This window comes from Heliangelus exortis, chromosome 3 (genome assembly GCF_036169615.1).
Source record: "Heliangelus exortis chromosome 3, bHelExo1.hap1, whole genome shotgun sequence".
NCBI classification, from domain to species: Eukaryota; Metazoa; Chordata; class Aves; order Apodiformes; family Trochilidae; genus Heliangelus; species Heliangelus exortis.
Window position 1 is genome coordinate 111,917,914 of NC_092424.1, and position 24,608 is coordinate 111,942,521.

General features: G+C 43.7%; 1 protein-coding gene across 1 annotated transcript in view; it reads left to right on the top strand.

Moving 5' to 3' along the window:
- The window catches only part of XKR6 (XK related 6), a 213,969-nt gene extending 201,922 nt beyond the window's left edge, over window positions 1-12,047 (top strand). Inside the window, exon 3 of the mRNA XM_071742204.1 lies at window positions 10,636-12,047. Coding sequence (XP_071598305.1) covers window positions 10,636-11,600 — 965 coding nt within the window. The 3' untranslated portion in view covers window positions 11,601-12,047. The remainder of the gene's footprint in view (window positions 1-10,635) is intronic.
- Window positions 12,048-24,608: the final 12,561 nt, after the last annotated feature.

The following is a 24,608-nucleotide window of genomic DNA, read 5'->3' on the forward strand; positions in this document are numbered from 1 at the left end:
CTGGCTGTTGACTTTTGGGGAATCAAGTGGGGTTCTTTAACAGTGCCATTCAGAGAGAGCAATTCAAGTCATTCAGATTAACAGGGATTTAACTCAAGTCTTTATAATTACAGTGATGACTGAGCAGAGGGCACCTCAGTCTGAACAGAGTGGCAATTCATACAGGCTTTGACAAAAATAGACACATATAAGAGTTCTCATGCTCTATTCTCAAACAACTGTGCCCAGAAAATCCTGGCTTCAGCTCCCCCAGCACATTTCCCCAGCAGAACCAGACCAGGTGGTTGGTACCTGGATAAATTTAGGGCAGGCTCAGACCAGACCATCTCCCATTCCTGAAAACAGAGATGCACATGGTTGGTTGTGCCAAGAGCCTCTATGGACCTGTCCATAGACCTGCACCCCTGTCCCCGTGACATTCAGAATGCCCTTTGGCAAGATTCTGGAGAGAGAAAAGTATTTGTGTAAATTATATCTTGAGTTTTGCTGGGGGTGTGGGTTGCCAGGCTACAGAAACCCTAATTTAAGTGATACCAGCACTTAATTCTAAGTGGAAGAAACATCAAATGTAGCCCCACAACACCATCAAAAACACCAGCAGTAAAACTCATGAGATTTCTGGCCAAAAATCACAAAGGAAAGAACTGTTCTGGATTAACACCAGCAAAACAGGACCTACTGAAGTGGAACTGTTTGCTTTAGGTCAGAGGGGGACAACAAATTCTTTTTACGTTTTCTTAACATTTATGGAAAGTTTCAAACTGGAGGAGTGATTTCAAAACAAGTGGCTGTATGTCATAAATAATATCATAGTAATGTCCCATCAAAGGGCACTACAAAGGAAAGATGAGTCTTGCTGTGTCTCCTTCCTCTCCTCCATGGTCACCTCCAGCTTCTTTAAGACTGAAACTATTCACCAAACTAACCCCAGGTTCCTGAGTGGTCTTAAACATCTGCCATGCATTTCTTCCCCTGAAAAGTGTGATTTTGAAGTCAAATTTCTTTAACTCCACCATTAGACTTCCATAAGAGGCTCCAGTGGACCTTCAGAAGTGGGTTTTTCTCCACAAGCCAAGTTTTTCCCATATATAGCTATAGCAACAGAGTCATGATGGCATTTTTCTTAGACATAGTTTTGAGAGCATAGCTGAAGGATTAACCTACAGTGCCAAAATAACATTTTACAGCTATAAAGCTATCTACACCTCTAACACCATGACTAAATTCTAGCTGCCATGCCTGGGCTCCCCAGAGAAGCCATCTGGGCCAATTTTCTCTGCCAAAAAGCCCAGCTTGGAAAATCTGGTAATGTGAGAGGCTCCATCTTCAGAAGTTGAACCACATCTTCCATGGCATTTTTTTTAAAGTGCTGAAGGGCATTTTATGGCCATTTGGGTGACAGGCAGAGGACTGCTCACAGGTTGTGTCTACACTTGTGATGCAAACAGTGCTGGAGGCCAGACACTGATACTCAAGCAATTCTGTCAACATGGGCTCTGGTACAGGTTTTGGCCAGCTAGCCCATTCCCAAAGCTTTCCCAGGCATGAGAAAACAAGGTCATCCAGTCCAGGAACCATTCCCAAAAGACAGTTGGGATGCAACTACTAAGAAAGTTTAATAGCATGGACATGGCAGACTTTGCCAGCTGGGCTCAGGTCAGTGAACAGCCCTGGCACTGTTTCTGATTTGCTACTTCAGATGGCACCACGGTGACCCAAGATCTTTCAAGGCCTGGGTTCCCATGTGCTTTTTTTTGGTTTTTGGGGTTTTTTTTGGTGGTGGTGGTGGTTGGGTTTTTTTTTGTTTGGTTGTTTTTTTTTGTGAGCCGTTATCTAGTGACAAACTACTCTACAAGATCAAAGTTCTCAGCCAGCTCAGGTGAAGCTTTTCTTGAAGATCTGTGCAAATATAAGGACTGAGATTTCAACTTCAGGCAGTTGCTATCAGAAATGTTTCACCTGTAGAGTTTCAGCAGCTTTTTTTTGCCTCCATAAGTAGGTAATACCTGAGATACCTGTGGTCAGCATCCTAGGATAGAGGCAAAGGCTATTATGGAAAGCAAATGGTGAATTTACATTCCTGTGAGGCCTGTGTGGATGCCTGCCTGCCAAGATCAACTTCTTCTTGTGGTAGCAAAGGGGGGTGTTGCTTTTCTGCTACTCTTTTCTTGAAGATGGTGAGAATTCTGTCTGGTTGTTCAGAGAAATGCAACTTAGATGTGTCTTCTGACTGGTCACAACACCCTGCTCTCATCAAGAGGGTGCTGGGAAGTTGTTTTCATGGCATCTTAGAATGGATTGGGTTGGAAAGGACCTTTAAAGGTCATCTAGTTCAACCCTCTTTTAGCATGCTTGGCCTTCAGTACTATAAAATCCATGTCATTCAAATTTGTCCACATTATGTTGGGTTTGGCAACTTCTCTGAAGAGGTCAATGCCAAATATTCTGCTTATCTTGGAGCCAGGAACAGGTTTCCCCAAGCCCACGTTCTGGTTTCCTCACCTCTGAGCTCTTGTGAGGATTTGGAGGATGCCAAACCACTGCTATCCTAGGGCACTTTTTATCTTGCCCACTTCTGTTGCTTTGACCATTTCAGTTTGATCACCCACACTCCAAGAAGAGCCAATGGAGGGACAGAGAGGCCTTTCCAGAGGGAAACCATCCCATCTCAGGCAGCTCTTCCTGAGTGGGATAAACACTGAAGCACGTGGTGCAAGGAAGACCTTAATTAAGAATGTTTTAAAACAGGGAGAAGCTTTGCCAATCCTAATGTGGTGGGTGATAACCAACACTTTCAACAGAAGATTTGACACTTTGCTGAGGGTATTTGAGGACAATCCAATCCAAAACAGAGGGCAGATCATCCCATTTCTGCTCGGCCTGGGGTGCTGGTGCCTCCTGCAGAAGGATCCACATCATTGGCTTGGGTCCAGGAGGAGATACAAGACTGGATGGCCCCAGGGCCTGAGCCAGTTCAGCATCTCCTGAGTTCACAGAGGAGATGAATAGGAGGAGATGTGACAGAAGCAGCTGAGATAATGAGAGCACAAATGAGATGAATGTGACCGGTCACCTCTTCCAGCAATAGAGCAAAAGAGACATTGAGGACAACTGGTAGGCAGCAGGAGAAAGGCAAATCCTTTTGAAACACAAGCTGCAGCAAACCTGTGGACCTCAGTTCCTCAAGGCAGGGCTAAGATGAAGGCTGGAGGGGAACTAAAAAGAGATCCAGTGTTTCTGGGGTCAGTGAGGACATCTTAATTGAGGAAAAAAAAAAAAAAAAAAGAAGGTTTTAGGAAGCATTCACATTTCAGGACATGAACCAGCCTTTAACTGGCCAGGGCTGGGAGGGAAACTCTTTACGTGAGCAAGCTTCTCCAGGCTGAAGTTGCCTTGCTAAGGACTTTCACAGTCTCACAATAAAAGATTTGGGAATGTGGATGCTCTTCTGCTCTAATGTGGAAGAGTCTTCCTTGTGCTAGCTTGGACCTGGTCTCTTCTGTACAGAAACTCAAAGCAAAGCCTCGTGTCAGGAAGTCCCAGTGGAATTCAGTGGCAAAAGACTTTTTGTTCATATCTACTTGGAGATTGGTCCCTGGACTGAGTTCCTTACCTTTGCTTCCTACCTTTCCCAAACAGTCTCCAGTAGTTTTTTATTTCCTGTGGACTGGTGAGGCTGTGTCCTGTGGGAGTCAGGCCCTGGGGAGAAAGATGTGCATGGTCCTTGGGAGAACATCTCAGATCTCCCTAGCAAGGGAGAAGATCCTGAATATTTGAAACTCACCCCTTGCCCAGTGAAACCAAAATAATTTTTAATGAGAAAAGAGCAAAGGACAAGACACTGGTGGCACCAGTAGAAAATCCAAGTCACAGCTCTTCCCAAAGTCAGGCTCTGGTTTTCCATCACTCCAGCCCTGAGTCCAATCCAGAGGTGAATTGGCAGTCCTGTATCCAAAGGAAGACCTCAGTGTAGACCCAGACTCCCATGACAAATGTAAAGAAGTTCATCTCCAGGAACTGTTTCAGCAGATCCCCATCCTTTATCAATCATCTCCCAAAGGTGAACAAATCCCTCGGCTCTCTTGAGCCCCAGGGATGGGATCCATCCCCCTCATTGAGCAGCTGAATTTATCTTAGACAGCTTAAACTTTACCTCACCTTAAACTGTCTAAATGAAGTTGAATCCCTTTGTAGTCACTGGGTAGAGACAAACCTTCCAAAACCAAAACTTGATTAATCTCTTGTTGTCTGAGATGTGTGAGATAAGACATCCCCTGAGGAGAACTCTGGATTTTAGCCAACCCCATTCTTTCTATTAAAAGCATCCACAGGAAATGAGAAGTTGAAAATACTGAAATTATGTTCAGCTCACTTTTTGGGCTTGGTTGCACCCACAGAGTGTTCAGTGACCATAAAAATAGGTGGCACATAGAGGCAACAGAAAGGCCATTCCTGGGTCAGACTTCTGAGTGATGTTCACCACAGGTGGAACAGTCCTTATCACAACTGGTTAAGGAAGTGTCCTGAAATTCTGTGAGGCAAATGAATGTCAAAACAGATGATGCAGACCTTGATTATTTATGTACTGGTTATTTATTTAATATTATTTATAGGAAAGATCCATACTCTTCCATGTTTGAAGTCAGAAACAAAGAGAGAGAATGAAAGGAAAAAAAGATAATTCCCTCCTCTGAAAGATGATAAAAAAAAATAAATTAAACATCAACTATAGCAGGAACAAATTAAATCAGACCTGAGGGCTGAGCCTGACCCCTTTTACTCTGGTACAAATAGATAAAACCAGATTAAAACATAAGGGAGAGCAACTTCCAGGCAGTGTTGTTACAAGAGCAGAATCTGGCTCTGTCTTTTTTGTACAGAAATGCATTTTCACTCCATGTGCACCCAAACAAAAACCTTGATGGTCCTGCATTCCTAGAGACCTTCAGGGAAGAGTGTGCCACCCAAAAGGGGAAAATATGATAAGAGGGTTCACAGCACAGAAGACTGAGCAGCCAGACAGGGATGGGCAGGAACTGAGCTGTGGCACTTGACATTCAGCAAGCAACATTCAGAAAGCCCAGGGGTTGATGGAAGGTTTCATGTCCCACTGAATATTTCCTGCCCAGCTCACCCAGGGAAAATGTTGGTATCTTCCCATTTCGGTTTAGTAGAATCTTCAGGAGAATTAATGTAAAAAATAAAATAAAATAAAATAAATAAATAAAGAAGAAATAGAGCACCATTAAGCATCATTTTCAGCTTTAAAGGGACAGGCACCAGAGTAAATACTTAGGGAATATGCTGCAAATTACTCACAGCTGCTGGATTTCTGATGAAAATGGTGCATAGCCCTGGTGAAAAAACCTCCCTCCTCAACTGGACAACACTGGGAGTTTGGAGGGTGGGAAATGGTTATATTTTTAATTTAAAATATTCTTTTGTGTGCGTGTGTGTGATTCGTCTACATGATTTTATTACACTAGTTGGAAAACCATGTATAATTGCATAGCATGGAGAGGCCAAATAGACTGGCATGGCTTTTAATGCACTTTTTTTCTTCCTGTACATATATATATTGGCTTTAAAAACAGCACTGGCAGTTTAAGGGGAGTCATTGTTTTGAGTCTCGCTTGTGAATGTGGGTTTTTCAAGGACCTTCATTATATTTCTGACATGGTCTTTTCTTTTTCTGGGCCATCAGTAGGAACTAGAGGATGAAAACCAAACTGGGCTGAAATTCATCCTGCCCCTGTGAGCTTCAGCAAGGCTCCAGGAGCTTCCCTTGATGTCAGAATGCTTCGTGCTTCTCCCCTCCAGCACCAGATCATTACCTGCATTACAGTTTACTCCACTCCTTTGTCACGACTCAAGGAAATGGTTGTTCTTTTCCCTTCTCTCTCTATTCCTTGGCCTGACACTCTCCTTGGAAAGTTTAACCTTTTCTATGGCTGCCTTATTTCTCACTGCTTTCTCATTTCTTTTCCCCCTCCACTTCTCAGTCTGCCTGCCACCTGTGTTCACCACTGAACACTGCTCGTTAGCTCCCCCTGAGAAAGGCAGAATTAATAAGGCAAGAATCAGAGAATATAGAACAGTTTGGATGGGAAGGGATCTTAAAGATCATCTACTTCCTATCCCCTACCATGGGAAGGGACACCAGACCAGGTTACTCGAGTCAGCATCAAGGCAGTTCGAGATGCTGGGCAAGTTCATCTCCAGATCCAGACACCTAAACAAAGGTGTCTCCAGCAGAGGTGTCTCCACGTGTCCAGGCTTCCCTTGGATTCAGTGGAGATATAGGAATACTGGCTGTATAATACAGGCTCTAGGCAATAACCTCCCCACAGCTCTGGCTCCACTGAGTGTGATGACTCAAGAAATAACTTGGTTGACTTTTGCCCAGCATCATTTGAGATGCCCTGAGTGCCCAGCTTCACTCTAGCTTCCAGCTCAAAAATGTTCTTGCCTTCTTTATACAAGTTTGTCATGTCTGCCAACTCCACAAGGAGGTCTGGGATATCCTGGAGCATTTCAGTGTTGCTGGATTCCCATCTGCCATGGAAGAACTATGGCTTCACCATTGAGTGAAGTAAAAGGCATCACTCACTCATGGACACCCCAAGGTGAACCTCTGCAGTTATGGAGCTGAATCCTGAATGCAGAGAATTCTGTGTTGTGAAAGAGATCAATTCCTTGCTTTAGCATGGATTTTACATGAGAATCATAGAATCCTAGAATTGGCTGGGTTGGAAGGGACCTCAGAGCTCATCAAGTCCAACCTTTGATCCACTCCCGCTGCAGTTCCCAGCCCATGGCACTGAGTGCCACATCCAGGCTCTTTTGAAATATCTCCAGGGATGGAGAATCCACTACTTCCCGGGAATGAGACCTTGGATAAAGCCTTCTCAGTGCTTCTTCTGTCAAATGGGGACATTAGGGAGCTCTTCCTCACCATGCTGAATGTAGGTTAGGAGGTGTCTCAGCATAAGGACTTGACATTACTAAAAGGATTTGAGCAACCAGCTCTTGTGATGTGTCATTCAAGAGACATTGGTTTGACTCCTCAATGGGGCTAACTATGGACTCCCTCATCTCTTCTAGCAGGTGACAGAAGGAGTTCAAGGGCTGTTGTAATGCTTGGTGCAGAGAATTTGAAGACAATCCCAGGCTGTGTTATTCTGGCAGGCAAGATAGAGATCCCACAGATGCAGACACAGAGCTTCCAGCCCCATGGTAGTTAATGCCTTCCTGGCTGGAGAATACCCACAGAAAGGTGGCAGTGCAAGAGGGTAATTTTCCACTCCTCAGACTAAGCACAGAGTGGGAGGAGTGGGAGTGTGTTTTTGGAAGTGACTTCAGTTTTAAACCAACGCCAACCAAAACTTGGAAGGGAGCTGAAACCCACTCATGCGAGATGAAGGTGCGTCAGTCACCATGTGCAAAAATGAAAATCAAAATAATAACAATTAAAAAAAAAAAAACAACAACATTTCCCATGTGATCCAACTTGCCAGGACTTCTTGGTTTTGTTCTCGTTATGATTTGAGAGATCTCTGTAGTTGCTTTGAAATAAGGCCTGGAGAAGTGGAAGAGAAAGAGTTTATCCCACAATCGGTGAAGTCATCTCAGAATGGAAGCAACAGGGAAAGATGGGAATGAGAAACTCGTGGTTGAGATGACAAAAGCCAAGGTGTGCTTTGTCATTTGAGTCTGAATGAAATAGCCAGGGAATGATTTCTGTGGCAGAAGTAGAAATCTTCATATTGCTCCATAGCTCCTGTTGAGGTCCATCTACTGATGGACCACCCTGCCCTAAAATCTATGTTCAGATCCTTCTCATATCTAGGATGCCACAATTCAGATTTGCCACAGAGTCATGAATTTTTAAACAACAAGAACATGCCAAAATGTCTAAAGATCCTTCCTTCCTCCCCTCCTTAGTTCTTAGTGCAGATAAGGAAGGAACAAACTGAGAAGGGTAGAACTCATCCCACCTGACCACTGGTGTTCACAAGTCCCCTCACTCCCCTGTCAAGGGAGACAGACACTTTGGGAGCATGAGTCAACCCCTCTTGTCCCACACATGGATTTTAGAAGAGGTTGAATCACTTTCTGGAGGTGTCTGCCCCCTCTGTTGACTTGCAGGGATGTTCAGATGACTCTCAGCAGGCATGGGACCACGCAACAGGAGTGACTCAATGCACACACACCCAGGCAGCTCAGAGCAATTTACAGCCAAGTCTGACATTAGTGTAGGTTTCTGCACTGCAAACATGACAGTGGCAATGGCCTCTATGTGTACACTGGGGTTTTGTTTCTGCTGTATTTTATTCCTCTCTCTATTCGAGAATAAATGAATCCAACAGAAACATTTTCAAGCCTGTGTGACACATCAGGCTCTTGTGGGTTGGCACTGCTTGAGTTTCAGTGTTCAGATACTTATGACTTTCTAGTGTAACAGTACTAAAACAAAACAATAAATGACTTTTTTTTTTTTTTTTCCTTCTAATCACAGAAAGCTTTAGCAGTGAATATTGAGAACTTACTGCAACCAACTGTAACTACACACATAGCATCACCTTAGGAATTGTGTGGTGTTCCAAAAGTGTTTTGTCTCCCAGAAATGTAACACATCTGGTAGGTTGAAAATAAATCTGATCTATATCTGCTTGAGGCTGAGGTTATTCACTTTTGGAAGTTTCCATCCATTAAACCCTCAAGACCTATGTGCAAGAGTTTCTTATTAAGGACTTATATCTTGGGGAAAATGGTGGGTTTCTTCAAGGTGATGGTCTAAAACCTCCCTCTTTGATAATGCCATTGATCTTACTCTCTTGTGGTTTGTTGGGTTGTTTCAAATTCAGTCTGAAATGCTGATGTGTGTGAGCCCAAAGGTGAGGTATTGAGAGACCTGAGAGCTGGTGGAAAGACAGAGTTTTGGTGGACCTGTAGGGTGGGAGAGCTGGAATGAGGGGCAGAGGTGGAGGTCTGACATTCCTGGACATCTTTTCACATCTCCTCCAGACATAGCCAGGCTGGAAAGGGGAAAATCTAACCTCAGCACACTGTGGGGTGGGATCCTCAAGAAGAAGATAAAGCCTTTGAAATGAGATCTGAAGATCCAGTAGATCTTTATTCCATCCCCACAGGAGCCAGACCCTTGTGGGGAGAGGAAGAAGTGAGGTGAGAACAGGAGAAAGAGAAATTTAAGGGGTTCAGACATTTCAGTGTCCGTGTTCCTTGAAACCATAAGCCTTTTTCCTTTAGATTTTACAGGTGATGTTCCCAGAGAAATTGTCAGCAAAAGCCCAACCAAAGTATAGCTAACAAATTACTTCACTTCTCAAACATGGATCTTAGTCCATCATCTGTTTCCTCACCTGCAAAGCAGTTTCTCAGTGAGCTGAAGTGGAAGCAAAGGAATGAGATGCCAGTGGCCTTCTCTTTTCCCAGGAATCTGTCAATTATTTTTTATTATAGTGCTTTGCTCAATGAGTTATTCCATCTCCCCTTGGGATCATCCATGCTGTTTTATTTCTAAAAGCTCTTGGAGGCTGATGGGGCACTGTTTTTCATCCATTGGAGCAAATAAATAATGCTGGTTGGGACGGGGAATAAGATCAAACCCTTTTGGAATATCATGGGGTGCCTGCCTCACACCAGGGTGCAGGGGGATGAGCTGGGACTTGAGGGGGATCCCAGTGCAGGCAATGGACTTGCTGATGTGTGGCAGGGTCTGAGTGCACAGGGAAGAGCTTCCCACTGGAATGGTTCCCTCAGCAGTCCCTGGCAAAGCAAGGGGATGGACCAGATCCAAAGTCCCTCCAGGTGGCCCCAGCATGGGCAGAATGAGACAGGACTGGAGATGGGGCTGGGGACATGACTGTGACTTACAGCTGTGGTCCATCCAGGAGACAAGGCTGGAGATAAGATACCTCCCACCTTCTGTCCATCCTGGAAAGAGAGCAGGAGAGTTGCTAGAGGGATCAGATTCCTTCTTTCAGGGCTCTTGGGAGGGTATTGACGAGTCTCAATGTTACCTGTATTTATATATTAATCTGCATGGGACCACAGGGTGACAAAACAACCTGACCATTTGCCTACTTTTTCCAAAGGTGAATGCAAGCATGGATTCCAGATTAAGGCAAAATCAAGTACCACTCAATGGGAATGTTGCTTGTTTGGAAGTATTTTAAAATAAAAATGATCCCTGCAGCTACAAGGAATGTAGATGTCCTCCTTTTGCAATGATGAAGTTCTAGATAGACCCCTTTTTATAGAAAGTGACCTTCATTCTTGGGCTGCAGTGTTTAGGTGGGAGCTGGACTCTTCAGAATTTCAAATGTGGGTCAAAGCTGATGACAGAGGCTGTTCCCCCTAAGAAGAGAAGAGCTGGGGTGGGGTGGCAGAGCCAATGGCTCCTGAAGATAAGCATGAGGGGCTGTGTCAGAGAACTCCTGAATTCCCACACTGATATTTCTGTATTTCTCTCCTCTAGACTATAAGGACAACCTGGCGTGAGTTGAACCCTTGGGCTGCTGAGCCTGCCCCAGATGCAATAATTTAGTGAGCAGATGATGTTTTCAACCAAACCTCCTGTCTAACTCAGTGGATCTGTGTGTCTTCCGGCAGGTGTGTCCTCTGTGGCCTCCCTGATGTCCCTGGCTTGGGTGCTAGCCTCCTATCACAAGCTTCTTCGGGACTCTAGGGACGACAAGAAGAGTATGAGCTACAGAGGGGCCCTCATCCATCTCTTCTGGCGCCTCTTCACCATCTCATCCCGAGTTATTTCTTTTGCTCTCTTTGCTTCCATCTTCCAGCTCTACTTTGGGATCTTTGTAGTGGTCCATTGGTGCGCCATGGCTTTCTGGATCATCCATGGCGGGACGGATTTCTGCATGTCCAAGTGGGAGGAGATCCTCTTCAACATGGTGGTAGGGATTGTGTACATTTTCTGCTGGTTTAATGTCAAGGAAGGGCGGACTCGATACAGAATGTTTGCGTATTACACGGTAGTGCTGACGGAGAACGCGGCCTTGACGCTCCTTTGGTATTTTTACAGAGATCCTGACACTACTGACTCATATGCCGTGCCAGCACTGTGTTGTGTCTTTCTTAGCTTTGCTGCTGGGATAGCTTTGATGCTGTTATATTATGGTGTGCTGCATCCCATGGGGCCAAGAGCTAAGATCTTTGCCAGCTCCTGTTGCGCCGAGCTGCTCTGGGGCATTCCTTTGCCCCCCGATGTTGAGCCCATGGCACCCCAAACCCCTGGGTACCGGGGGGCCCAGGCTACGCCCACCAGAGCGGTCACGGAGCAACAGGAGGAACTCACAGCTGACACTTGCTTGCCCGTTTTCCAGGTGAGAGCAATGGTACCATCTACTCCATCTGGGCGACCCTATCCCCCCGAGGGGCCTCTCATTAAGATTGACATCCCAAGAAAAAGATACCCGGCATGGGATGCTCATTTTGTAGACAGGAGGTTAAGAAGAACTATCAACATCCTCCAGTATGTCACCCCCACAGCTGTAGGTATTAGGTATAGAGATGGACCTCTCTTATATGAGTTGCTACAATATGAATCTTCACTTTAAAAGCTCCTTAAAGCAAAAGTAAAAGAGGGGACCTTATTTTTGTTTACGGTAAACACAGATCATGAAACAAACACAAACCTTCAGATAAGCTTTCTTTCTGGTTGCTGTATGTATAAAAAAAAAAAAAGAAAAAAGATATTCTCTATGTTTTGTAAGTAAAAACAAAAAGAAAAACTTTTCTTTTGTTTTTTACACACAAGAAACAGTATTTCAACTTCCACACCTAGGAATCACAGGTGGAGAAGGAGGCATCTCCACATCAGTTTTATACCGTACACCAAGTGTAGAACATTATTTATGGGATTGGTGCTGATTGAAAAATAAAAAAAAAAAACAAACAAACAAACCTACAACTGCCTTATGCCCTTAGGTGCTGAGTTTCATTAAGTACTGTCACCTTTCTCATGCAAAACTCTTTGATGATTATATGCCAGGAAAAAAAAACAACCAACTAAAGTACAAACCTTAAAATTTAAAAAAAAAAAAAAGAAAAAAGTAAAAGGAAATAAAAGAAAAAAATTAGTAACAACAACAAAAAGAGAAAAATATATGGAAAAAAAAAAAAAAAAGAAAAAAGAAATACCCTTGTTGCTCTTATTGGATCTAGCAGGAAAAAGACCCCCAAACCAAATGTCTACAGACAAGAAAACAAAACCAAGACACCCCCAATGGAGTCTGATTTTTCCCCAACAGCTGAAAGGCAAAATCAGGTCTGTAACTCAATTTGGCAATGCATTTCCAACACCATTTGGCCAAGCCTGTGAGCCTTTACTGAGTTGTGTTCTAAAGGCCACCCCACCACAAAACTGTTTCCCTGGTGTAAACGGGCTGTGCCCAATGGTCCCTTTACACCCAGTTAATATGGTAATACAGTATCTGACCTTCTTTCCAACAATTGCACATGCTAAAGCTCCCCTGTCTCCAGTGGAGTAAAGAACAACAGTCTGAGCCCAGAATCAGGCCTGCCACCTTGATTTCTGGAAAAAAGAAAAGAAATCTGTAAAGGTTGAAATTATATACCAAAAACCTAACCCGAAAGTCCATTTACACATATCTAATAACTCTTTCAGTAATAATAAAACTCAGCATAGTAGCAAAAAGCGAGTCAATTTAAAGGCACAATACTTGATCAGTGACTGGCAAAATAATTTGACCTACTGTATCATTTTAAGGCTGTGAAAGGCATCCATGTATTATTTGTAATCTCGTGTAAGACCTGTCATGTCTCATTCAGTGCGAGCCTTAAAGTGATTGTAAAGCATCCTTCGTTTCCATTTTGGGGATTTTGGGTTTTGATTTTTGTTTCGTTTTGTTTTTAAGGAAAACAAAACATGAAAATCGGGATTCTAAAGCGAACAAACAAACTCACAAAACAAACAAACAAAAACAAACAAACAAACAACAACAAAAAAAAAAACAAAAAAACCAACCAACAAACTTCTTCAAACGGTAATAACCTGTAAACTGACTCACGTCTTGAGATGATTTGGTGCTTTGTAATTTTTGTTGATGTTGTTGTTGTGATTTAGCTGAGAATTCTTCAACTGGGTACATGTGGGGAACTGCTGATACAAAAAAAAAAAACTGTCTCGTGTCACCCTCTCCTGTAAGTACATGGCGAGAAGCAACAGCAGAGGAAATTCAAGAGCGTAGCGAGAGCATCGTGGTTTAGCTTTAGCCTTCTCACTGCAAGGAGATGCTGCCACCTCCTAAGATGGCAAAGCCTAGACGGTCACCTGCCGAGGGTGGTGTGGTTGTCTTGACATTTCCAAATAGCCTGCTCGGTGTCTGAACATTCACATCTCTTGAATTCTGTTTCTGTGCTGGAAATCTCTTGTTTCGAGTTAAATCACGGGTTTGCGTCTCTCCGACACCCTTTTCCGTTTCGAGAGTATTGCTCCTTTAAAGGAATATTCCTGTTTCAGGGCATCTTTTCAATCCCACCATCCCTCTGCTTGGGAGGGGAAAAACAACAACAACAAAATGAGATCTTTTTAAGTGAATGCTGTAGTATTTTCTGTGTGTAATTGCAATTTTTTATTCCAGAAATACTGTAACTGTCTAGGGTGCAAAACTCCCATGCTGACCTATTCTGTAGAGAAGATCAGCATGGGGGGGAATATTTTTTTAATTGCGGTTATGATTTGTTGTCTTTTTTTTTTAATTTGAGGAATAAGTTGTAGTTTTTTTTAATTACAATAGTACTTAAAGAAACTAGTACCAATTTTATATAACAGTTTAAAGAAGCTGAATGCTTTCTTCGCCTGAATATACCTGAAGAGAAACATTTTTTTCAATCAGTGATCCTTTGCAGTGTTCTGAGAAAACGTTGGGGTTTCTTCAGTTGTTTCATTTTGTTTTATAAAGGAAACTTTTAACTGGTGTCTGTCCCTTCCAAGGAGGGCAGGACTCACTCACGCCAAACTATAGACACACGGCAAAGTTTATAAGAAGCCAAATTGTCACTGGTACTGTAATCCCCAGTCAAACTCCATTTCAGGCAAATGTTTCTGGGCTCTGATAACAGCCAATATGATGGTCACATTTTCATGCAAAGGGAGGGATTTTGTCTTGTCGCCCCTTATCCCCCATCCCTTGTTTATTGTGCACATAAATATATATATAAATACACACATATATATTTGTGAAAACCTTTCATGTCCGTTCTCCATTGTCTCTGTCCCACAACCAGTCCCTTCTCAAGTGTCCTACTAACATTTCACCCTCTTTCTTCCCTAGTCAGTGTGCTGTTTCCATAAAAAGAGGTAATTTGTGAAGTGAATTTGCTGGCCCCAGCTACCGAGTCATAAAAACAGAGAGCAATAGGCCTGCATTTCTACTCCCAGGACTTGCTTTTGACTTTTCTTTAATCCTAGTTGTAGTCTTACTCTGATCCAGTTGCCCAAGGCTCACACCCTGTGTGAAGACTCTATGAAGAGCTCTCCTCTACTCATCTACATTTTATGGGCATAAGCATGAGAAAGGGATGGGTGACCAACAACCCTGCTGTTCTTCGGGGACCTTTCCTCCAAGAAATAGCATCCTCATTTTCAAAAACCCCATGGGAAAATCCCTCTCCTCATCCCTGCCAACCTTGATGTTAGGGTTGAAGATGTGATCCCAACTCCCTGGCCCCACCGAACAGCCGGACCCTTCCGCTTCGCACCAGGATAGTGGAACAAAAGTGGAACGAGTCAATGAACAGAGGGACATTCATCAGGAGTCGAGGAGGAGACCCTTCAGTGTTGCCTCTTCTGAGCATCTGCAGCCTGCCTTCCCTCAGGAACAGGACCCTTGCTCCAGACCACCACACCAACAGCCGTCTTCTCCGTCCCGCTACGGGAGCGGAGGGACAAAAACAGTTTAGAAGTGACCTTACCTCTCAACGCAGTGCTAACTTCTCACAGCCAAACCAGCTTAACTAAGGGCTTGAAACACCTCTGCTCCAAAGTCCTCCTTCTTTGTGACTCGTAGGATGGATAACAACCAAGGCAGGTGCCTCCACTGCCCATTAAGACTATTTCATTACTCTTTGTTGCATTAACTTTCTCCCTCCTCTATTAGTTCTTCCTTTGGATGATAACCACGGGCATCTTCACTGAGCAAAAGATTGCCAGTGAGAGCCTGTCTCAACCCTGAAGAACTGTTTTCTTTTTGAAGGATTTCATTACAGCCTTAACGTGAAGCACGTGCTCTACCACTGCACCCAACGAGTTCATCGTGGACAGTTTGGTGTGGTGACCCTTTCCTCTTGGGATTATCTGTGATCTTCTTGCCAAACAGCGCCTTTTGCCAAGCCAAAAGCTTGGGGAGGAAAATTACCCCCAGCTCTTTATTGGTACTAATCCTGATGCTGAGTCGAGTCCTCACCTCCTGTTTTGGGTTTGTTTTGTTTTGTTTTGTTTTTTGCCCAGGGTGTCTTTATGAGTTTTGGTACCCATCTTGGCAGGATGGTCTGTGACTTGTTTTGGATTCGCTTGGTTTTTTAACTCCTCAGCTTCTCCCTGGCTGCTTAGTTATACCACATCCCCCCTGCTTTCCAGAAGACACTCCACAAGGTTTTTTTCAAAGTGTCATGGAGAAGACCGAGTTCATATTCACACCACAAGACCAGCTGACAGCTTCCGTGGCACATTTATGTTGCTGGATTCACCCTGGGTTCATCTAAACCAACCAACTGTGCCATGTCAGGGCAACGTCAGGGTATGAGGGCTCCACCATATTGTCCAGAAATTCCCTGACATGGTTCTGACCCACTCCAAGGAGCCCTGGGCTTGGGCACAGCTTGCACAGGTGTTGACATTGGCCAGACACCATCCTCAATCAGCAGCTTGGATGCAACCACTCTACCAGGGGAGAAAGAGTTCAGGAGTGTGGATGTGGCCAGCACTTGTCAGTCATCATCGTCACCAGAATGGATCCTGGCAGTGCTTAATTTCCTAATAAAGGTGTAATTACTAATTATATGCCCCAGACCAGGATTCAGGACTTCGTGGAGTACCTCAGCTCTGATCTGCCATTTTTTTAATTTTCTGCCTGATTCAATGGGTAAAGTAGTTTTTTTTTCCAGTTGACTTTATTCTCTTTTTCTTTTTTTTTTTTTCTCTGAGGTTATTTTGAAACCAGCATCTCTTTTATTGTGCTGACATCAACTCATCCATCCAACCCTCCATCCATGGAAGATGGCTGGCATGCACAGGCTGATAGCACTACACATCTGTAGTGTAGCTCATTTGGAGACAGGAATGATTCAAACCAAACCAACGATGGAAATACAGGAATTACAAGGTCCCTGCCCATGCCCTTGTCATGCTTTCCCACCCACACCAGGCATTTTTCACCTGCAGCATATCCAACCTGAACTGCAGAAATGGATTATTTTATACTTGCCAGTGGAAATTGCAATCAAGCCACGAATTTTGAGTGTAAATATATACATTTTCAGTGTTTTGGATTGGATCTATTTGTCTGCTTCATCCCGTCCTTCTCCACACCTTCCAAAAGTCAGTGGCCGTTTGAGTGTAGTTTTTTATTTAAAGCCAAAATTAATTTCAAGCTTTAGCCAGTTGTCTGCTACAACATGGGTAATGCTGCTGGAGTGGGCAGCGTTGACCTTGAGAGAGAGATATTGTCCCCTCCTCTTCAGGATCTGTATTTTTGTGCACACAAGATTCACTTCACAATTTATCCCTCGTCCTTCCATGACACGCCTGTCACCCATGTCCCTGCCACATGACTGAACCTCCTGAAGAAAATGTGGTCTGAGGTTTGTCCAGCCTGATTTTGTTGAAGCTCTGAGGTGCTTTGAAAAGGAAAAACTTACTACTGTGCATTTGCAAAACCTTTTAGTGCCTGCTTGCTGGGCAGCTTGGGCAAGGAACAATTTGGAAGCTGCTGGAGTCAGCAGAAAATTGTGGAGACAGGCTTTTTTCTAGGGTCTTTTCTTCTTTTACTCTGGGTTAGTTTTTCTCTGGGTTCCGTTCAGATCGAATGTGGTCATGCAAACAAGCAAACAAACAAACAAAGGAAAATCCACCAGAAAACAAAAAGCCCAAATAGCCACAAGAAAATAAGGTCTATGCCAATCCCCGTAGAAGCCGAGGTAGTCAATGTTAGGTGGTAGGGATGATGTGAAGTCCATTGTGAACCCTTTGCTTGCAGAAGCTTGTGTGTTGTTATTTTGGCAGCTGTCTGAAGCCCTGGGGCTTTGGGGATGGTAGTTTCCCAGGGTGATGACTGCTGGTTTTCTTTTTTTCTTGGAGCTCAGGTGTATTCTGGTGCAGAGAATCTCAGCCTGGTTTGAACGAGAAGATTTGAGGCTATCCCAAATAGACGTGGGCAAACCTTTCACTGTGTGCAGAATGCATTTCCAGACCTTTTGGGTACTGCTAGAGGTTGTTGCAATCCACTTCTTTCTCCATGAGCACATTCAGAATTGCTTCCTTGTTCTGTTGTATTGCAACTCGCGTATAATGGTGAGGTGACTCTTTTCTGTTGAGGTGACTCTTTTTCTGTTGATGTGAAGAAAGGTAGGAGCCTTCCTGCTGTCCTAGTTACTGCCTGTGTTCAAGCCTTGTTGCTTACTTGAAGCTCAGACAGTGGGATAATGAGAAAAATGAGAAACTGAGATGACAGATAGCTGCATATGTTCCATTGGCTCTTCACTGATGAGGAGGGAGGCAATTGGTGACAGTTCAAATAGATCTGCATAAACCATCTGGACCTTAATGTAAATTCAGACAAACCCAATTGGAAAGAGATGTTGAGAAAATAACGTGGGCTCTTGTTTCCCATTGTGTATTTAAAAAACTAAAACAACAACAAAACCAACCCAACCGAACCCAACTCAACAAGAAAAAAGCAACAAAACAAAGTATTTCAAGCAAGCAAAACCAATTAAAAAGCATAAACTTTACTTTCCCCCCCCCCTTCCCCAGCCCTTTGGGACACATGCAGCGAGGCAACTCTTTGAAAACCAGGTGCTTTCTAATATGTGGAGTTATTTGGATTTATGCAATGCTGTGTTTGTCAGGTGGTCTTTCCTAGAGAGTGTAGAAAGTGGCCACGGTCTAAAACTCATTGCAGATTTTGGGGTGACAGTACTCCTGGGTTTTGACCCCAGCTCTGCCACAAAGTTGCTGTGTAACCTTGGGCAAGTGATTGAACCTTTCTGTGCCTACAGTTTACCCATCTGTCCATGGGTATAATAATATTTACCTACCTCACAGGGGTGTTGTGAGGCTTAAGGGAAACACATATGAGAGGTGCTAGAACAGCGCCGTCCAAAAATTTCATTCTTGCTGGGTTTGTGCTGTTATGGGGAATGAGCAGAAAAGGGGTTTGGTACAACACATGGGAGGAAAACCTGCCAGTGTGTGTGTGTGTGTGTGTGTGTGTTGAGAAGATGATCTTAAGTCTCTCCCCGAGAGCAAGGAATGAAGCAAATTATTGTGTGTCAACTGAGTAGCCTTGCTTTCCTGGTCAAATGTAATAGTACTGTTTGCAATGTGATTTCCTTACACAACAGGTGACCTTTCCCCTTTTTTCCGTTCTGTTTCTGGAAACTTGAAACTAAAGATGACAAAAAGTATTTCTGAACCGAACAGATTACTGATAAATACTTGAATTTCTTTAAAAGTTGCTCTCATCAGCCACGGTTAATGTGCACTAATCTTTCAGTCATCAGCTTCCATCTGAATACAGTGAAAAATTTGCTCACGCTGTTTTGGAATAGCCTGGACCTTATTTGGGAGGCTGGTATACTGTTTGCTGAGGACTCTTGTAGGCATGGGAAAACTAGAGTCTCAACTGATAAACATGTGAAAAATCTTTTTTCTTTTCATTTTTCTTTTTGCCTTTAAGTTTCTTGACTGCCTAGGACAGCACAATATTTGCAGTTTACTTGGTTGTACAGTAGCTTTTTTTTTCTTCTTCTTCTTCTTCTTTTTTTCTTTTTTTTTTTTTCTTTTTTTCTGAACTCTTTCCTTACATGAAGGGTGAAGGTGGGTCGTGAAAGGATAAACTAGACTCGACGCTGCCCACGCGTGACTCTTCTCGAAGTACCTGCTTTCCTGGAGAAAAAAAATCCATGCCACATCCAGAGAGACTAGACCAGGCCTGCCTTCACCATCCTCCTGCAGGCAAAACTTCCCTTGCCATCCATGGAAGTTTTGACAGTCAATTATGTGTCCAGCGAGGTGGATTCATCCCTGGTTGAACCCCAAGACGCTCGGGTGAAACCCAGGTCAATTTTCTTTAGAGCAAAGGGAAGGGAACCAGTTCATTGCTCCAAATATTGTCATGGTCAGATAATTGGGAAGGGATAGAAAACCTGGGTTGTTTTGGGTTTTTTTTTTTTTTAATTTGTTTGCTTTTGTCTAAGTGTCCTGACCATTATCTAATGTCTCTTTTGGAAATGCAATGCGAGGCAAGACTCCCTGCTCCCTTTCAGGAGAGCTTTTTGAAGTCTACTCATGCACTCCTTACTCAGGCAAAACTCCTGGGTTTTATTCTTGGGTCTTGCTTGCTCTCCTGAGTAAGGACTGTGAAATCTGGCCTGTTCTGGATAACCAGGTGGTGTTTCAGGCAGCCCTTGTCTTCTCTAACCCAAGACTTGCCTTGCATGAAGCAAGAACGAAGCTAGGAAACCCTCCTCCTCCAGCTCCGTCTTGGTCTGCCACGTACCTTCCCCATCCCTTTTCTGTATCCACCATGGGGAGGTAGTTCAAAATCTTCTGGCTACATGTGCCAGGCTCTTCCACATGATTAACCAGGCAGCTGCATATCTCTTCTCTCTGGGGCAGAGCAAATTCAGAAGCCCAACTCTTGCAGACGGGCCACCGCTCGTCTGCATCGGCTTTGGGTTCGCTCCTTCCCCGTTCTTCTCCCCAGCTGTTTATTTGCCCTTTTTAAAGCACTCACCTCAGTGCTTCTGGGTTCTTTTTTTACTGCTTCTGTTCAAAAAAAAAAAAAAAAAAGAAAAAAAAAAAAAGAAAAAGACTAATGCTGGGGAAAAGGAAACAAACCAACAACACAAAACAGCAATGTAACTCCTTCGGTGCTATGCTAACTGCTTTGTTCGACCCAACCAAATGCTGGCCGACTTGTAGAGTTTTCCCTCTTTGTCCTAAGAAGCACCACACACCTGTGTCTTGACCAGGGATGGACTGAGAGGGGTGAGAGAGGGCAAGTGTGGTTTTGAAAGCAATTAAAGTCTCATGGGTTGCTAGTAGAGAAAAAAATAATAAGAAATGGAAATGCAGACTGCTTTCAAAGCTAATGGTCGCCCACCTCAAGGAAGTAAATAGGATATAGCCTATAAGGTATTGAGGGCATTATATATATATATATTTAAAAAACAAACAAACAAAAGACAAAAAGTTCATTTTATCAATAAATCACCCTTTAATTTTCCTGAAAATACACAGTTCAAGATTAAAAGCACCCGGGTGTGCTCGCACCCAGTTGTTTTGCTTTGACCCACTTCAGCAGCAATGGTGACTTGAACTGCAAAGATAAAAAAAGGGAGAGAGAGAGAGAGAGAGAGAGAAAACCAACTCCTTCTACTCTATATTAGGCCAGGTAGGAAGCAGGTGGCTATGAATTTTCAGGCTTAAAGGGATTAATCAACATGTATGTCTGTATCTATATACGCAGTCCTGTGGAGATATAGAAAAGCATACATGTCCTGTTACTGCAGCAGTATATATGTTTTAATATATATGAACACATTGTGATTCCAAAGGGCTTTTGGAGATGAGGAAAGTATATTATGGTGTGAGGTGCTAGCAATTTGGGATTTGTAAGTGGGGCTGAGATAAAGATTCTTTAACGATAGTTTAAAAAAAAAAAAAATCAGTAAAAAACAGAGACAAAAAAGACCATCAGAAGCTTGAAGTCCTTGTGAAGAAATGTGCCACGTGATCTTCCAATTTTTAGGAAATCCAGAAGCTAAAATCCAACCAAAACTGATAGCCAAATGCAGTGTCAGTATAAATCAGTGAAGTCCATTGATGTTCAGGTGCCTCCTTCCACTCCCTGTGCTGAAACCAGTTATTTCTGCTAGTGCCAGCTCAAACTGGTCATTACTGGTCCTACTGGAAGAGCTGGTTCCCTCTGTCACCACTACCACCATTGCAATGAGACACTGCTAACACACCCAGCAAACTGGGCCCTCCTTTGCAGGGATTAAACACTCCCAAATCTGATTTCAGTCCCTTAGTATTCAACTGCCAAATGCCACTTGAAGGGCATGATGTTTATTTTCTCTCCAGATGTCATTCCCATTCCTCAGTCACAAGGACAAGCAGCTCCTATTTTCCTTTCTTGCTGTATTTACCCTTAAAACCTCCTGCCAGAGCCAGAGCCTCCTTCCTTCAGACCCAGCTGAACATGGCCTGAGCCCCCACCCCTGGCTTCCCTCCTCTTCTTCCACCTTCAAAGCCAACACTGTTCTTTCCCAAGTAGCAAAAAAATCCAAGAGAAATTCCAGGTGATTACTCCTGCAATCTGCAATCAAAAATTTCAGTAGCTTGGACCTGCAGCCACTTGTCTTCAATGGACTTTGCTCTGAGCTGACACTGCTGAGAGAGAAACCACAGAGCAAGGGTACCCCAGGAGCTCCCCCTCCAATGCCTACAGTTTCACACTATTCCTGTGTAAACTGTTTTGGTTTGTTGGGTTTTTTTTAAACCATTACTAAAGCCTGGGTATCAGTCAACTAATCTGTGACAGATAAGCACTAGAAGTGGACTTAGTTCTTCTCACTTAGACCTCTTAGTCCTACTCCAGCAAATAAACAAGACTTAAGTGGAATGTGATTGCAGTCGTTTGAAGAAGAGCTGTGATAGGTGTTTTCTAAAAAAAAAAAAAAAGTCTAAGGAGGTACCACATCCAAATTCCTTGGCCCCCATCTTCTTGTGTAGGGAAGTGAGAGGGAAGAGACTTTTACATTGAAAATCAAAGTTTACCATCTGCTACAAAATGTCCCCCCTTCCAAAGTGGAACTAAACCTTTGGTTTGGTTTGGTTTGGTTTGGTTTGGTTTGGTTTGGTTTGGTTTGGTTTGGTTTTAAGTAGAAAACATTTTCCTATCAGGAAATACCCAGTGGTTTGGGCTGATGTTTCCACTCTGCAACCTGTTTTATCATTCCAACTTTTGTTCCAATGAGGAATGGGAAGTGGTTTTAAAAGTCTTTAAATTACTCAGGGAAGGACTGTGTCACATCTAGGTCTGATGACTTCCACTCATGTCATTGGGCCAAATTCAGACCATTCCACTCCAGCCAACGGGATTACTCAGAGTGAAACCAGTATGGGATGATAAAGAGGGGAGGAAGACCCTTTGTGGTGTCCTGTGTGTCCCCAGCCAGATTACTGGGAATGTGCTTGGGAACCTGCTATGGCATGTCTCATCATGGAGCTGTTCCCCTAAAACCAGGATTTTGACAGAAAGGCTGCATATTTTGGAGGCTTTGAATAACTTTTTTATTGCAAGGCAACAGCATCCCTTTGGTTGGCATGCACTCTCATATACAAAGGGTAAAAAAAAAACCCCAAACCTGAAGATCCATGTTCTCTCTCCATCTCTGCCCTGGATTGTTGATAGGGAAAACCAAGGGGATTTTAGGATTGTCTCTGCTGGGATATAATAAGTTTTGGACTTGATGATCTCAGAGGTCTTTTCCAGCTTTAATGATTCTATGATTCTAAGTTCTCTAATACCATTATACCTGTTCCAGGCCATGCAATATCATAGAATCCCAGAATGGTTTGGGTTGGAAGGGATCTTAAAGTTCATCCAGTTCCAACCCCCTGCATGGTCAGGGACACCTCCCCCAGCCCAGGGTGCTCCAAGCCCCATCCAACCTGACCTTCAACACTGCCATGAAAGGAGCATCAACAACCTCCTTAGGCAACCTATTCCAGTATCTTATTACCCTCATGGTGAACAATTTTTTCCTAATATCTAACCTAAATCTGCCTTCTTTCAGTTTAAAACCATTACCCTATGAGCTGTCACTACTCTCTCTGGTGAAAGGTATGGAAATAGTCAGGCTGTTGCCTGGCTTCCACCACCCATCCCACCTCCAGCTCTGCCATACTTACCCCAGGTGTTGCAACATGGTTTTAAAGATCCTTATCCACCCTGTGGAAGTGCTGGGAGGACAGAGTTGCTGTGTCCTTCATGCAAACTCTTCAGCACCTTCCTTTTGAAAGAAGTTCTGAAGGCTCAAGGTATCTTCTCAAATCAGCTTTCATCCTTTGGCCATTTTTGATCAATGATTTTTGATAGCAATGGAAAATTGGCACAGCCACAGAGGAAAGCACAATTTAAATACTTCTATTTCAGAAGTGCCACTTTTCCCATAAACATGGAAACTTAACTCCTCACTGCTGGAACTCGTTGCCATTCAAAACCTGGAAAATACTCATGCACTTGATTCCTTGGATAGACCTTATTCAAGGAGAACAAATACCCCAATCACTACAAAATGGTAAAGAGAAGCACTTAAAGCAGGACACCTGGGTTTTTCTAATGGTTTTGGATGCAAAAAAAACCCTGTATCTACTGAATATTGTCCATTTGCCCTCCAGTAGGCAAGCTGGGACTGCAGCCAGGCTTAGGACACCCATGTGCTAAGCACTTGACTTGGCACAGAGACATGGACTTGCCCTAAAATAGGCTTCAGTTTCACTGTAGTTGTTTGAGTGACCTTGGGCAAGTCACATAACTGCTCTGTGCCTCAGTTTCCCCCCTCTGTAAAATGGAAAGCATAATGCCTCTGTCACCAAGATGTGGTGTGGATCATTTAGTCAGTGCTAGTGAAGGGCTTCAAGGTCTTAACACCAAAATGCTGCAGGACCACAGTGGTGTTGGGCAGGGCAGGACAAAAAAATGCCTCATTGTCACCTTTCCCTGATCTCCATGCAGCCCAGCAGAGACAGAAAGGGAGGCTGATCTGAACTGGGGCTCCTCCAGGAGGACCAGCACAACTTTTGGGGAGTGCATTTCTCCATCCCCTGAAATGCTCCACTCTCCCCTTGCCAAGCATTCAGGGAAGTCAGCTGAGAAGTCAAGGATTTATCCTGGTCCAGAACTGGAGAAAGCAGAGATGGAAAGAGCACATGGGTCATAGGGTGCATTCCTGAGAGCTCATGCCACAGGTATCCCCTTGTCTTATTCTCCCACCCTAAATCCTGTCTGGTTGGAATTATTCCAAAGAAGGGGTTTGCTCACCCCAGACCCTCTTGATCAGGCACATCAGACAGAAATAATGGTCTAAGCTTTCCTAGCTAGAAGTTAATTTTTTTTTTTGTTAACTAAGCTTGAAATTTAGTCATGCCCATGCCTTGAATCTTGCCTTATGAACCAAACTCAGCCCATTCTGGACCCAGGTCATTCATCTGAAGTTGTCCTTCCAGTGCCATTCGGGCTTGCAGGTGAAGATTCCTGTCCATCCAAGTTAGGATCAAGGATCTGTGAGTTAGACCAGGAGAGGTTGGCTCC